Below are 13,422 nucleotides of genomic sequence, written 5' to 3' on the forward strand. Positions count from 1 at the left end.
TAATCCATGTACCGCTTTGTTGTACTTTTTTTTTTGAGGAACCATTCCTTTGAACAGTGTTAAAAAATGTTAAATTCTGTTGTATATACATCAACTCTTCCTTGTTGATTAACATTTATTTTATATCAAGAAAAAATTGATTAAATGATATCCTGATATAGAAAACTAGTATTAATTATACACAATGAAATCACCATACGGTAGTGATGAGAAAGAAGGGTGTGAGAGAGAGACTGGGATGAAGAGTTTATTTCTTGTTGGCTCTACACCTCCACTGTAAATCAGTGAAGGTGTTCTTATTGTCAGTCAATAATGTACCTTTGCTGATGAAACATACATTACTTGGGTCACTGCCATCTGCTGTGCTGGGGATAAAGACCTGTAGGATCTCAAGTGTGTAGTTAAATTACTTCCATGCAGAACATATTAGCCACAGAATGGACACTTAGCCCTTTGCTCCTGCTAGGAGCTGGAGAATATTTTCTGAGTAGCACAAATGAGCACTTTACCATTTGGGGTAAATTTACAGGTAGCAGTAAGTTAAAATGAAAGGTTAAACTTAAAGAGCATGAATAAATTGGTTGAGATAACTTCTCTAGCAACTTATGTGTTTTTCTCCTATTAAATTTGAGTTTTTAGTATTTAATATTTTGAATATTATGTTGTAGTATTATAGGAAAATGTAGCTCAATCATTTCCTCGCAGCCTAGTTAACTGAAGTTCTGTATCCCTGCTCTGTCTTCAAGGGCCATAAAATGGGAAAAAATAAAGAATAATCAAATGCAGTGCCACATAGGCTTAGATAAGATGGATCCTGTATTTTATTTAGAAGGGTCTGTATATCGCAAACAAAAAAAGACGTCAAGTTGTTTAAAAGACACATGGAGCCTATACCTTGGAATCTGGCCCTCAGTATTGGGAGGGTACGCTTTGTGTCTTTCAGTGCCCACGTTCATGAGCAACATCCTCAGGCTCCAGAGAATGCTTCTCCACTGGAGCTGTGTGTCCTATGGCAACCATGGCCTGTGTGACTGGTGCCAGTATGTCTGGGATGATACTCCTTCCAACTACAAGGAAGATTTGAGTGGTGAAGTTCTTTGGAAAGAGCAAAGACAAATTAGCCTTTTTATGTTTCAGTTTGTGGTCCTGGAAGTACTCCTAATTTAATTCAGTATTTACAGCAGTTGCACATATGAGGAACATTTTGTAGCATTAAACAGTCATATCAGTCCTATATTTGCATATATGCATGTGTGGGGATAACATCCATGGAGCCTAATACTCTTTGTAACGTTGAATAGAGCTATATCATTACTTTAAGGATAGTGAAATTGCGATATAAGTGACCATTATTTGTATGATGAAGTTGAATTACTTATAGTATTTACTGACCCTTTCCAATATTTGATCAGAATATGTAGAGTACATTGTTTATTTTTAAATCTAAAAATTGATTATTTCCCTTAGCAGTTCTTTGACAATAATTCAGAAATTCATCTTATTTGCAATTGTTTTCAATAAAATAATCTCTGTAAAATACTGGCTTTAACAATAAAACTGTACTGAGACAATGCGGCGGCGATGTCCAGGAGCCAGGCGAGTGCCGCGGCGGCAGCTGTGGGGTTCTCGCACACGCACAGGGCAGGGCAGGGTGGCAGGGCGGCTTGGGCTTCGGCCTCCCTCCAGTTCCCAGGAAGGATAATACTATCCTTAGTTATAACCATAATGAGATGAGTACTGGCAGTGGTGTTAAGTGCCATTTTGAGCTGGCGGCCAGCGCAGAAGCAGCAGCAGCAGAGGCAGAGGCACCGGTGCCTCTCTCTCTCCTCCCCTTCAGCCTGAGCCAGGGGAGGGCAGGCGCCCGGGTGTCTAGAGGCGGTTCCGCTGCCCAAGAATGGGAATTCTCTTCACCAGGAAATGGAGACTGTTCGATCACCAGGGGCACAAAGTTATTCTTGGGCTGGATAATGCAGGGAAAACTACCGTCCTTTACCAAGTTTCTATGAATGAAGTTGTACATGCATCACCTACAATTGGAAGTAATGTAGAAGAAATAGTGATTAATCATACGTGTTTCTTAATGTGGGCTATTGGTGGACAAGAATCTCTTCGTTCTTCCTGGAACACATACTGTACTAACACAGAGTTTGTAATTGTTGTTGTGGACGGTACAGACAGAGAAAGAATTTCTGTAACTAGAGAAGAACTCTATAAAATGTTAGCCCATGAGGACCTAAGGAAAGCTGGATTGCTGATTTTTGCTAGTAAACAAGATGTTAAAGAATGCATGACTGTAGCAGAAATCTCCCAGTTTTTGAAATTAACTTCTATTAAAGATCACCAGTGGCATATCCAAGCATGCTATGCTCTTACTGGAGAGGGATTATGCCAAGGACTTGAATGGATGATGTCATGATTTAAGATTAGATGATCTCTACTGACCTCTTCTCATAGACTTTGTATAAACGAAGTGCTGGACTTTATCTGAAAGCTGCAAAAATTAATGGTTTAGATATATTTATAATAAACTGATTTAAACTTTTTCTATAAGAAGAAAAATTAAGACCACTCATTTGAGAACAAAGATGAAGTCTCACTTTCCAATCTGCTTTCTCATTAGTCCCTTCCAAAGCAAGGTCTTTAAAGCTGTGATTGCCATTTTTCTCATAATGAATCCTCTCAGGACATTGTGTAGCTTCTGGTAAGTACAAAGGGAGAAGGAGACATTTTTAACTTTAAGAGCTTTATTGTCAGTATAAGCCTCCCTAGTTGAATGTTGTTCTCTTCTTGTTCCATTAAGTCAGACTACAAATCAGCACAGATATTCAGTTTCCAATATTTTAAAATGTAAGGTTACTTATGAAAAGTATTTTACATAAGGTTGTATATCTAATGTGTATATACCTCAAGTTCAAGTTTATGGCTTTGATTTATGTTGCAAAGAAAAGCAAATAACACAAAAGGTAATACTATCCTTAGTTATAACCATGATGAGATGAGTACTGGCAGTGGTGTTAAGTGCCATTTTGTGCTTTCCCCTGTGTTCTCTATATTGTACTAACCAACCCATAAAATTATTGAGCTGCTCTTAAAAAAAAAAAAAAAGCGAACGAAAAAGAAAGAAAAGGAGAAAGCTCGACATTTTGTACCTATTTTTTTGTTGATCAAATTACATACATGAAAACATGTAATCTGAGTGGAGTATCTGCAAACTTTCGGCTTAGTGTTAGGAATGGACAGAATTTCACATTGAACAATTCTTGTTCCCTTTGTTGGATCTATGCCATCTAAATTACTGAGAAAATTGTTAATCCATTAATTAATCATTAATTATGATTAAAATTATCAAGTGATTTTTTCCCACATTAATTGGAAGCTATTGTGTAAAATATGCCTACCCAAAGAAGTATCATCCTATAAATATTATAAAATAATTTACCTAGAGTCTTCTTAGGTATTGAATTATACAAGCAGTTAGAGTGAGTTTGAGATAAAAAGTACTTATTTTCTAAGCAACAAGGTTATTTCTTAATTTGAAAATTTCTTATTTCTGGAGTTGGGATAGTTTGAGATTTTTTTTTTGTTTCTATGCTTTTTTTCTTTTTCACTTCTTACTAACCAGTGTGAATGCATTGACAACTATAAAATACAGTTTTTTTTAATGCTAGTAAGAGTTGATCAATGCATGATAAATTATTTTTACAAAGAAGTAACTTGGCCCCAAATATCTTATGTTTGGCTAGTGTATTTTGTTTTTCACTGAAAATGGAAAGATAGGAAGGTTGAAGGTATTTTTATTGTACTTGTAAACAGACTTATCCTAAATGTGTTCACACATATTTTTGGGTACTCTCTTTGTATATGTTTCATGCCCTGAAAATCTGAAGGCTGATCCAAACTGGCATGTTTTAGAATGTTGAATAAAAAAAGTAACTACCTTGAATATGAGCCTTTTGGATTTCACGCAGATTTTGATGAGGGGTAATAGTATATACTACAAGCATTGACAAAACTTTGAAAGTTTCTTTCTGTAAAATATAATATACTCAGTAGCTAAATCCAAGTCAGGCATGGGAGATCAGTGTTTAACAGTGGATGTTTTGTGTTTGTATTTATATTATAATGTTCATAATGCAAGTATAACATTTTATAATATTTTAATATTTGTCAACTTGCTTTTACAAAGGTAAATTCTAAATTACTAAAAAAAACCAATAAAACTGTACTTTTGCCAAAATGAATATAAAAAAAGTAATTTCTATGGAATGAGCATATACTAAACTCTGATATATATTAATTTATTTGATGACTTATCCAAACATTACCAGTGTTCAGGGAAAACACTGATTAAATTCATTGCCTTAGAGCCTGTGCTTTTTTTAGTCATAAAATTAAAACTTTACACATATCTTTCAATTGTGTCAATGTAAAAATAGTTTTAAGTTAAGAAGATAAAATACAGTAGATATAATGGTGTGTTGGCTATATTTGTGTTTTTGAATATTTAGACATTTGGTTTGAATTTAGATACATGTCTTCATTTGTACTGCTGCTTAGGCCCTGCCAAAGTTAGTGTGATGACCTGAAAGAAGTGTAATATTCTATTTATATTATATTTTGAAGAAAGGAGAGTTCATTGTATACTAAAAAGATGGTCGTGTAGAAGAAATGTGACTTAAACAGAATTTTATGAGATTTGCAGAGCAATTGCGATGACAGAAGATAAGTCAAGAGAAAGAAATAACAAAATCATGAAAGCAGAAGCAACCGGACATACCCACAGGAACTAAACGAGCCTCCTGGTTCAGGAGCTCCTCACTGATGTCCAAGGGTACAGGAAGTTGGAGCCTTTCAAGGAGACTCTTAAAAAGCAGGCAGTGCAGTTGAAGACTGAGGCAGTTGTAACCTACACAGAAATTAGAATTAAAATCACAATTTGGAACCTTGAAAGAATTTGTGTCCATACAGAGCCCATTATCAATTTCATTTTCTCTTCTTTCAAAAACAAAACAAAACAAAACAATTTTATCTAGTGTCTTTTAAATTCCTTTGACATCAAGGATTTTTAGCTTACTTAGATTGTATCCCTTTAATTCTTCTCATAATTTTTTGCAATTGGTAAAGATTACTAAGTAAATGGTTAAATAATAAACTAATTACTCATACCATTAGCTTATTGAAAGAAGATTTTTAATTATTCTAATATTGATGCTGCTGTGAGACTTTATTTCTAACTGATTCGTGAATCTCTCAGAGATGAGGAATAATTCTTTAAGTTTGCCAAGCAGACTTTTTTCACTTGCCAATTGAAGGATATTTGGGTTGTTTTAATTCTGAGTGATTATGAGTAGAGCTTTCCTGGGTTGAATAGTGTCTTCTAAAAATTCATGTTCACTCAGAGCCTATAAATGTGACCTTATATGGAAATAGGGTCTTTCTAGATGTGATCACGTTAAATGAGGTCATTCTACATATAGTAGATTCTAAATCCTGTGACTGGTGTCCTTGTCAGGAAAGGGACATTTGGATATACAGAGACATAAAGTACACGCAGAAGGGAAAAAGTCCATTTGGAAATGAAGGCAAAATTTGGAGTGATGCAGCTAGCCAAAGGAAACCAAGGATTTCTGGCAATCACCAGCAACTAGGAGGAGGCAAGGAAGGTTTGGATTCTTTCTGAGAGCCTACAGAGGACTTCTTGCCTCCAGAATGAGAAGACAATAAATTCCCCCTGTTTTAAGCTATCTAGTTTATTGTATTTTGTTACACAGACGTATGAATCTAATACAGAACTGCTATGGTAGGTCATATGATTATTTGCTTAGCTTTTGTAAGAAATTGTCAAATTGTTTCTTACTTAGCTTTCCCACCAGAACTCGATGAAAGTTCTGTTTGTTCTGGGTCCCATCCGGCCCCTAGTACACTACCTTTTAATTTTAGCAGTCCCTAGAGATGTGCAATAGCAATTAACTGTGGTTTCAAATTTTGCATTTCCTCAGTGACTGATGTTATTTTTGATGTGGTTATTATCTAGATCTCTGAATTAGGCCTTTAAATGCCATTTATCCCCCCCCTTCATTTCCTAAAATGTGTTTCCCTTGTCTCTTTTTCTCTTCTCTTTCGCTTAGTTGAATTTATATCAATTTTTTTTTCATATCATGATAATGGAGTTTCAGGAAGAATCATGGGTTAATGCATGCATTCAACCCACCATCTTTCCCAGAACTCCAGGCTTGGTTTTATTCAAAATTACTTACAAATATGAAGGTGGAAATTAAAGAGACAGGTTTGATAAAATATAAATTATACAAATTAAGAAAATTGCATTGCCTTTGAAATTAACTTCCTATTTTTATAGCAGTGTAGACATTGTTATATTGATTGCACACCCATTGACAGTAAGATATAAGCTTAAAGTACATATGTAAGAATGCATAAAGTTTCATTTCCCGACTCTTGATAAATTTAAACATTCTAAGTCAGCATTCCTAATGTACTTAACCTCTATGATGATTTCAAACACCTCCAATTTTTTTTTATTCCTCCTTTCAAGAGATGAGGCTGAACTTCCCTTCCCTTGGGTGTGGCCTGGGCTCAGTGACTTGCTACTAATGAAAATAATGAAAGAGAAGTGATGGGATATAAGTGTCTTTTAGCTTTTCTTTTTAGCTTAGCTAAAAGACACTGTGATTCAGCTCTCAAGATTTTATTTCACTCTCTATTATACTTGACTCATATAGTATTTTGGCACATCCAAGGGAAATAGGAGAAAACAAAAAACATGAAGCACCAATAAAATAAAGCTATTTTCTGTTTCCTCTATTTCATTTTCCCTTATCCTGTCCAGCATACTCTGGAGGCTGGCGGTTTTCTTGTTTTGTTTTTTTCTGTTGTTGTTGTTTTAAAAATTTTTTTAAATCTTATCTTCAGTTCTCTACCAATGAATTAAATGACCATGATAAGAGTCCTCTGGTGTGACATTTGACATGTAAAAGAAAAACTAGAGAATTCATATAATTTTTTTCTCTCTCAGGAAAGCCTTGTGAGAACTGAAACCAACATATTTTCCTGTGTTCATGTTAAAGAACTCTGGGACTAGGCATCTTTTCCTTTCTCTATATTAAACAATGTGAGGATAGGGAAAGATAAGATCGATACTTGCTACATTAGAATAAGTTCAGTACTTGCTCTTAGAAGATGAGATTACAAAGTATGTGAACAACTGACATGCCCAGATGAACTACGTGATCATCCATCCAGCAAATACCAGGATCCCTGGGCTCACAATCCAAATTTTATGATTTTATCAACTCTACTTATTCCCAACTAAAACCCTAATAATATCTTCTCCTGATTATCTCCTTCTAGGAAGGACACTACTAATTATCCCCTAAGGGATTGTTCTTTATTGCAGTTGGCTTTGCTTCAACAATAGATTTCCTGTTTGTCTTTTGAGTATCAACACTTGTCAAGATTATTGTCCTTCTAGGAATAGGAATTTAAAAAAAAAAAAAAAAAATATATATATATATATATATATATATATATATATATATATATATATATAATGTGACAAAGCTACATGATGATTCGATTCTAGTTTGTATCTTCACACACTTCACAAACCTTCAAATGAAGTTGTATATCCTATATCTTTAATAAGTTGAGAAACATGATGGAGAAAAGAATATAAAAATACAACTGAAAGTAATCTAAAAAAATATTACATTGGAATCATCTTAGTTTATCCCTAAATAAAATTACTTATATATCTAAAGGGTTCAGGCATTTTTAAAATGTTTATTTATTTTGAGAGGGAGTGCAGGCTCTTGGCATGTGAGGGGGGGAGGGGCAGAGAGAAAGGAGGAGAGAGAACCCCAAGCAGGCTCCTCGCTGTCAGAGCAGAGCCTGATTCAGGACTCAATTCAGGTCTCAATCTCATGAACCGTGGGACCATGACCTAAGCCAATATTAAGAGTCAACACTTAACCAACTGAGCTATCCAGGCTCCCCTAAAGGGTTCAGTCATTTTATTTTCCTACTGGAAATGGACCTTACACAAATGGACATAGTGAGTAACACTTGAAATAATAGTAAGAGGTAGTCTGCCATTTCTGCGTGGAATGGGCATTCTTTAGCTCTTCTTCATTTATATATCACTAAAAATTAACTTCAGACTCTTTACTGAGAGCATATTCTGACAATTTTGGTGGTGCTAAGTAGAACAGGATGACACTAAGCAATGTGAATAACAGAAAAAGAGGAAGTTACAAGCAAACTGTGTATAGAGTACTACTCAAATTTACTTACTCAGGAATACACCCACTTTGTCTTTCATTAATTTTGAAAGATTCTATTTCTGTGCTTTCATCTGCTTCAGAAACTAAATGTTTGGCCATATTTGAATAGTTTTTGGGTCACTCAGTTATCATTTCTACACATGTGGGAGAACTTAGCATCACAGAATCTACTCTCACAGTTAAACAAAATTTCAAAGGCCCTCTAGTCAATTAATGTAAACTTAGATTCTGCTTTATTTTAATTTTTATTCTCTATCCTATGTGTTTTGTTTGAAAGTCAATATTAGTAGTTCATACATATAACAATCTCTCAGATATTTTCAAGACAATCATCATACTTTACCCTCTTTCCCTAGTTTGTCTACCATTCCTCAAAAATAAAATACGTAGTTCCTTGGCTATTTCTTTCACTTTCTCTAATCTCCTAATTATTATAAGTATTGCATACTTTAGACTAAAATTTTTAAAACTTTTATTTTTAAACAATTATAGAGTAGCAAGACGTTGAAAAGTAAGTAGAGAGAGGTCACAAGTACTTTTTACCCAGTTTTCCTCAGTGTATACCTCTTATATATTATAATACAGTATTAAAGCCAGAATAGTACATTGATACAATTTGTGTATGACATTCTACCTCATCTTATCCCTTGTGTGGATTTGTATAAGCACCACCACCATCAACATAAAGATCTATGGAATGGATAAAGAAATTATGGTTTATATACACAATGGAGTACTACGTGGCAATGAGAAAGAATGAAATATGGCCCTTTGTAGCAACGTGGATGGAACTGGAGAGTGTGATGCTAAGTGAAATAAGCCATACAGAGAAAGACAGATACCATATGTTTTCACTCTTATGTGGATCCTGAGAAACTTAACAGAAACCCATTGGGGAGGGGAAGAAAAAAAAAGATTAGAGTGGGAGAGAGCCAAAGCATAAGAGACTCTTTAAAACTGAGAACAAACTGAGGGTTGATGGGGGGGTGAGAGGGAAGGGAGGGTGGGTGATGGGTATTGAGGAGGGCACCTTTTTAGATGAGAACTGGGTGTAGTATGGAACCAATTTGACAATAAATTAAGTATATTGAAAAAAAAAAACATAAAGATCTATGTCGTTACCACAGGTTCCCCTCATAGGACTTCTTTAAAGGCACAGCCACCCACTCACTCCCCACCACCATCCCTAACCCTTGACAACTATTAACCTGTTCTTCATATATATAGTTTTGTCACTCATATAATGTTATGTAAGTGCAATCATATAATATGTGAGCACTTGAGATTGGATTCCTTTACTCAGCACAGTGTGCTGAGGTTCATCCAAGTGGTTGTGTTCAAGTTTGTTGTTTTATTGCTGAAAATGGGGCATAGTTTTTAACTATTTATCTATTCAGGAACATTTTGGTTGTTTTCAGTTTTGGGTTATTATGAATAAAGCTGCGGTGTACATTCATGTATAGGCTTTGTGTGAACATATTTCTTTTTTATTTCCCTAGATAAATGTCCAGGTTTGCAATTGTCGAGACGTATGCAACCATACATTTAGTTTTCTAAAAATTTGACAATTTCCCATCGTGGCTGTACCACTTGACACTCCCTCCAGCAATAGATCCCATTTCTTCGCATCTTTGCTGGCATTTGATGTTGCCACTGTTTTTATTTGGCTGTTTTAATATTTGTATAGTGATATATCATTGTGTTCTTAATTTGCATTTTCCTGATGGCTACTTATGTTGAACAATATACTTATTTGTTAGCTATATACAAATCTATTTTTTTACATTTATAACGTATATCATCCTTATATTGCTTCTGTATATACTAGTGTGTGTGTTGTGTGTGTGTAACAAATTTTTATCAGTTGATATCTTAGCACGTCACTAGGGTAATTTCACTATTCCATGAATTTAATTCCCTCCAACCATTAAAATATAGCTGATTTCTACTTGTATAAAAAGCATATCCTTTTTCTGATAATTTATTAAGGAATCTGAAAATGATGCATAAATATGTACCAAAATCACAGTTATCAGATAAGTATCCCAGCCCTCTAACTAATCCAGTCTTTTAAAAGCATATCCAAGCCAGAAGACACAAAGAAGATTTATTAAGTGAACTGGAATTACACAGTCTGCAAGTGTGTGAAGCAGAGACAATTCAGGTTAAAATATTTTTTAGCAATCCATTGAAATTGTGAATTACACACAGATCTTGTGGCTACATCTCTGATGCCAATCCACAATGTCTAGCTTCCGTGGAAGTAGCAACATCAAATTTTCAGTTTTACAAGATGCAAAGCATTTTTCCCTTTGCCATCGTATTTTGAAAGAAATTTATATAATTATATATTTATCCAGAAACACACATTTCCATTTACATAACTGGCAATCAACTCAAATATTAAACTGAAGTCTGATAAGACAGCAAAAGTTATGATTAGTTTCTATGTTCTTGCTCTAATGTATGCATGACCTTGTAAACCCTTGAACCTCTTCAAAATATAGCTTAGACATTTAAGGAAAGTTTGAATTTGCTTATAATCTAAAGCTTTGCAGGTAACATTTCCAAAAGAAAAGCTCCTATCGTGTGATTCCTGAGTTTGTTTCCACTTTCATAATCTTCCCTTAATAGCAGTGCAATCCTAACATACTGTGTAGTTTCATAGTCTTATAACTGCTCTTATGAGGCATATAGAGGGCTATAGTGATGGTGGAGCGTAATGGTTAAGAGCCATACTTCCCCAGTTTAAAATCTGTCTCTGTCATTTAGTAGCAGAGTGAATTAGAGCAAGCTACGTTGGCTTTTACACTTTATAATTTCCTCATCTATAAAATAACAAAGGGATATTGTATAACTCCTTGAGTTTAGGGACGTATACATTGAAATAACACAAATGAAGTGTTCAAAACAGTGTCTAGCACATAGTAAAATACTTAATAAATTTCAGCTGTTCTTATTTTCATTGATCAATAAGCAATGAGCAGTTCGAATTTTTAAACATAATATAATTTACATTAGGACCCAGAGGGAAAAAAGTAATACTTAGGTTAAATCTAACAAAATATGTAGAAGATCTATAACAGAGAAAACTACAAAATTCTGATGAAAGAAAGCTAAAGAGATATTCTATGTTCCTTGATAGGATGACTTGATTGTCAAAACACCAGTTCTTCCAAACTAGACCTGTATTTTCACTACAATTCAAATAAAAATCCCAGCAGTTATTTTGTGGTTATTGACAAATTGATTCTAAAATTTTTATGAGAGGCAAAAGATTCAGAATCACCGACACAATATTGGTGAAGAAGAGCAAACTTGGAGAACAAATGTTACTTGACTTCAAGATTTGCTGTAAAGCTACAGTGATCAACTGATGTAGTATTAACAAAATAATAAAAAATAATAAAAAATGATAAAAGAGTAAATATATCAATGTAGCGGAATAAAGAGCCTAGAAATACACCACCCAAATAGTCAACTCATCCTTGACAAAAGAGCAAAGGCAATACAATGGAGAAAAAATAGTCTTTTCAACCAATGGTGATGGAACAGTAGACATCGACATAAAAAAGAAGAAAAAAACATAAGTAAAAAAATAATTAAAACAATTCTAGACATAGACTTTACACCCTTCACAAAAATTAACTCAAAAATATCACAAGCCTAAATGTAAAGTGCAAAACAATGAGGTTTCTGGAAGATAATATACGAGAAAATCTAGATGAACATGGGAATGCTGATGACTTTTTAGATACAGTACCAAAGGCATTATCCATGAAAGAAATAATTGGTAAGCTGTATTTCATTAAAATAGAAAATTACTGCTGTGTAAAAGACATCATCAAGAGAATGAGAAGTCATAGACTAGAATGAAATAGTTGTAAAAGACCCATCTTATAAAAATTGTTGTCAAAAACTCACAGACCTCTTAAAATTCAAGAATGAGTATATAGACAACCTGATTAAAATGAAACACCCAATTAAAAATGTCAAAAGAGCTCAAAGGATACCTTACCAAAGAAGATACATGAATCACAAATAAGCATATTAAAATATGTTACATGTTATATGTCATTAGGGAATTACAAATCACAACAATGAGATACCACTACACCTGAATGGTCAAAGTTCAAAACACTGAAATCTCCAAATGCTAGGAAGAATGTGGAACAAAAGGAGCTCTCATTTATTGTTGATAGGAATGCAGACTTGTTACAGCCACCTTGGAAAATATTTTGGCAACTTGTTACACAATTAAACATACTCTAACCATATAATCTAGAGTCGTGTGCCATGGTATTAACCCAAAGGATTTCAAAACTTAATGTAGACACCAAAAACTCCACATTCATATTTATAGCAGCTTTATTTATACTTGCCAAACTTGGAAGCAACCAAAATGCCCTTCAGTAGGTGAGTGGATAAGTAAACCACAGTACATCCAGACAATGCAATATTACTCAGCACAAAAAAAGAAATAAGCCACCAAACTATGAACACACATGAAGGAGCCTTAAATGCACATTAATAAATGAAGGGGGAGGGGCGCCTGGGTGGCACAGTCGGTTAAGCGTCCGACTTCAACCAGGTCGCGATCTCGCGGTCCGTGAGTTCGAGCCCCGCGTCAGGCTCTGGGCTGATGGCTCAGAGCCTGGAGCCTGTTTCTGATTCTGTGTCTCCCTCTCTCTCTGCCCCTCCCCCGTTCATACTCTGTCTCTCTCTGTCCCAAAAATAAATAAACGTTGAAAAAAAAATTAAAAAAAAATAAAAAATAAAAAAAAAATGAAGGGGGCAATCTGGAAAACTCACATACTGTATGATTCCAATTGTATAATATCCTGGAAAAGGCATGAAGTATGGAGACATTGAAACACTTCATGGTTGTCAAGGATTAAGGGGTAGGGAGAAATAAATAGGTGGAGCACTAAGGATTTTTAGGGCAATGAAACTGTTATCTATGCACTATAATGGTGGGCACAGTTGTCAACACCTATGGAATGTACAGCACCAAGAATGAGCCCTAATGTAAACCATGGACTTCGTGTGATAATGATGTGTGAATGCAGGCTCATCCATTACATTATTTGCAATAATAATGGTGGGGTGTTGACAGTGGGGG

At 34.6% G+C, this 13,422-nt stretch overlaps 1 protein-coding gene across 4 annotated transcripts in view; it reads left to right on the forward strand.

Moving 5' to 3' along the window:
• LOC101083672 (ADP-ribosylation factor-like protein 5A) overlaps positions 1 to 13,422 on the forward strand; it is a 761,586-nt gene that overhangs the window by 443,587 nt on the left and 304,577 nt on the right. For 3 of the 4 annotated variants that reach the window (XM_045054468.1, XM_045054469.1, XM_045054470.1), the window contains one exon: positions 944 to 2,550. The exons of the other annotated variant lie outside the window; for it this stretch is intronic. In XM_045054468.1, coding sequence (XP_044910403.1) covers positions 1,895 to 2,416 — 522 coding nt within the window. In that variant the 5' untranslated portion in view covers positions 944 to 1,894 and the 3' untranslated portion in view covers positions 2,417 to 2,550. Of the gene's footprint in view, positions 1 to 943; positions 2,551 to 13,422 lie in introns of those variants that run through there. 4 annotated transcript variants of the gene reach the window in all.

Source organism: Felis catus, chromosome A3 (assembly GCF_018350175.1).
Source record: "Felis catus isolate Fca126 chromosome A3, F.catus_Fca126_mat1.0, whole genome shotgun sequence".
In the NCBI taxonomy this organism is placed as follows: Eukaryota; Metazoa; Chordata; class Mammalia; order Carnivora; family Felidae; genus Felis; species Felis catus.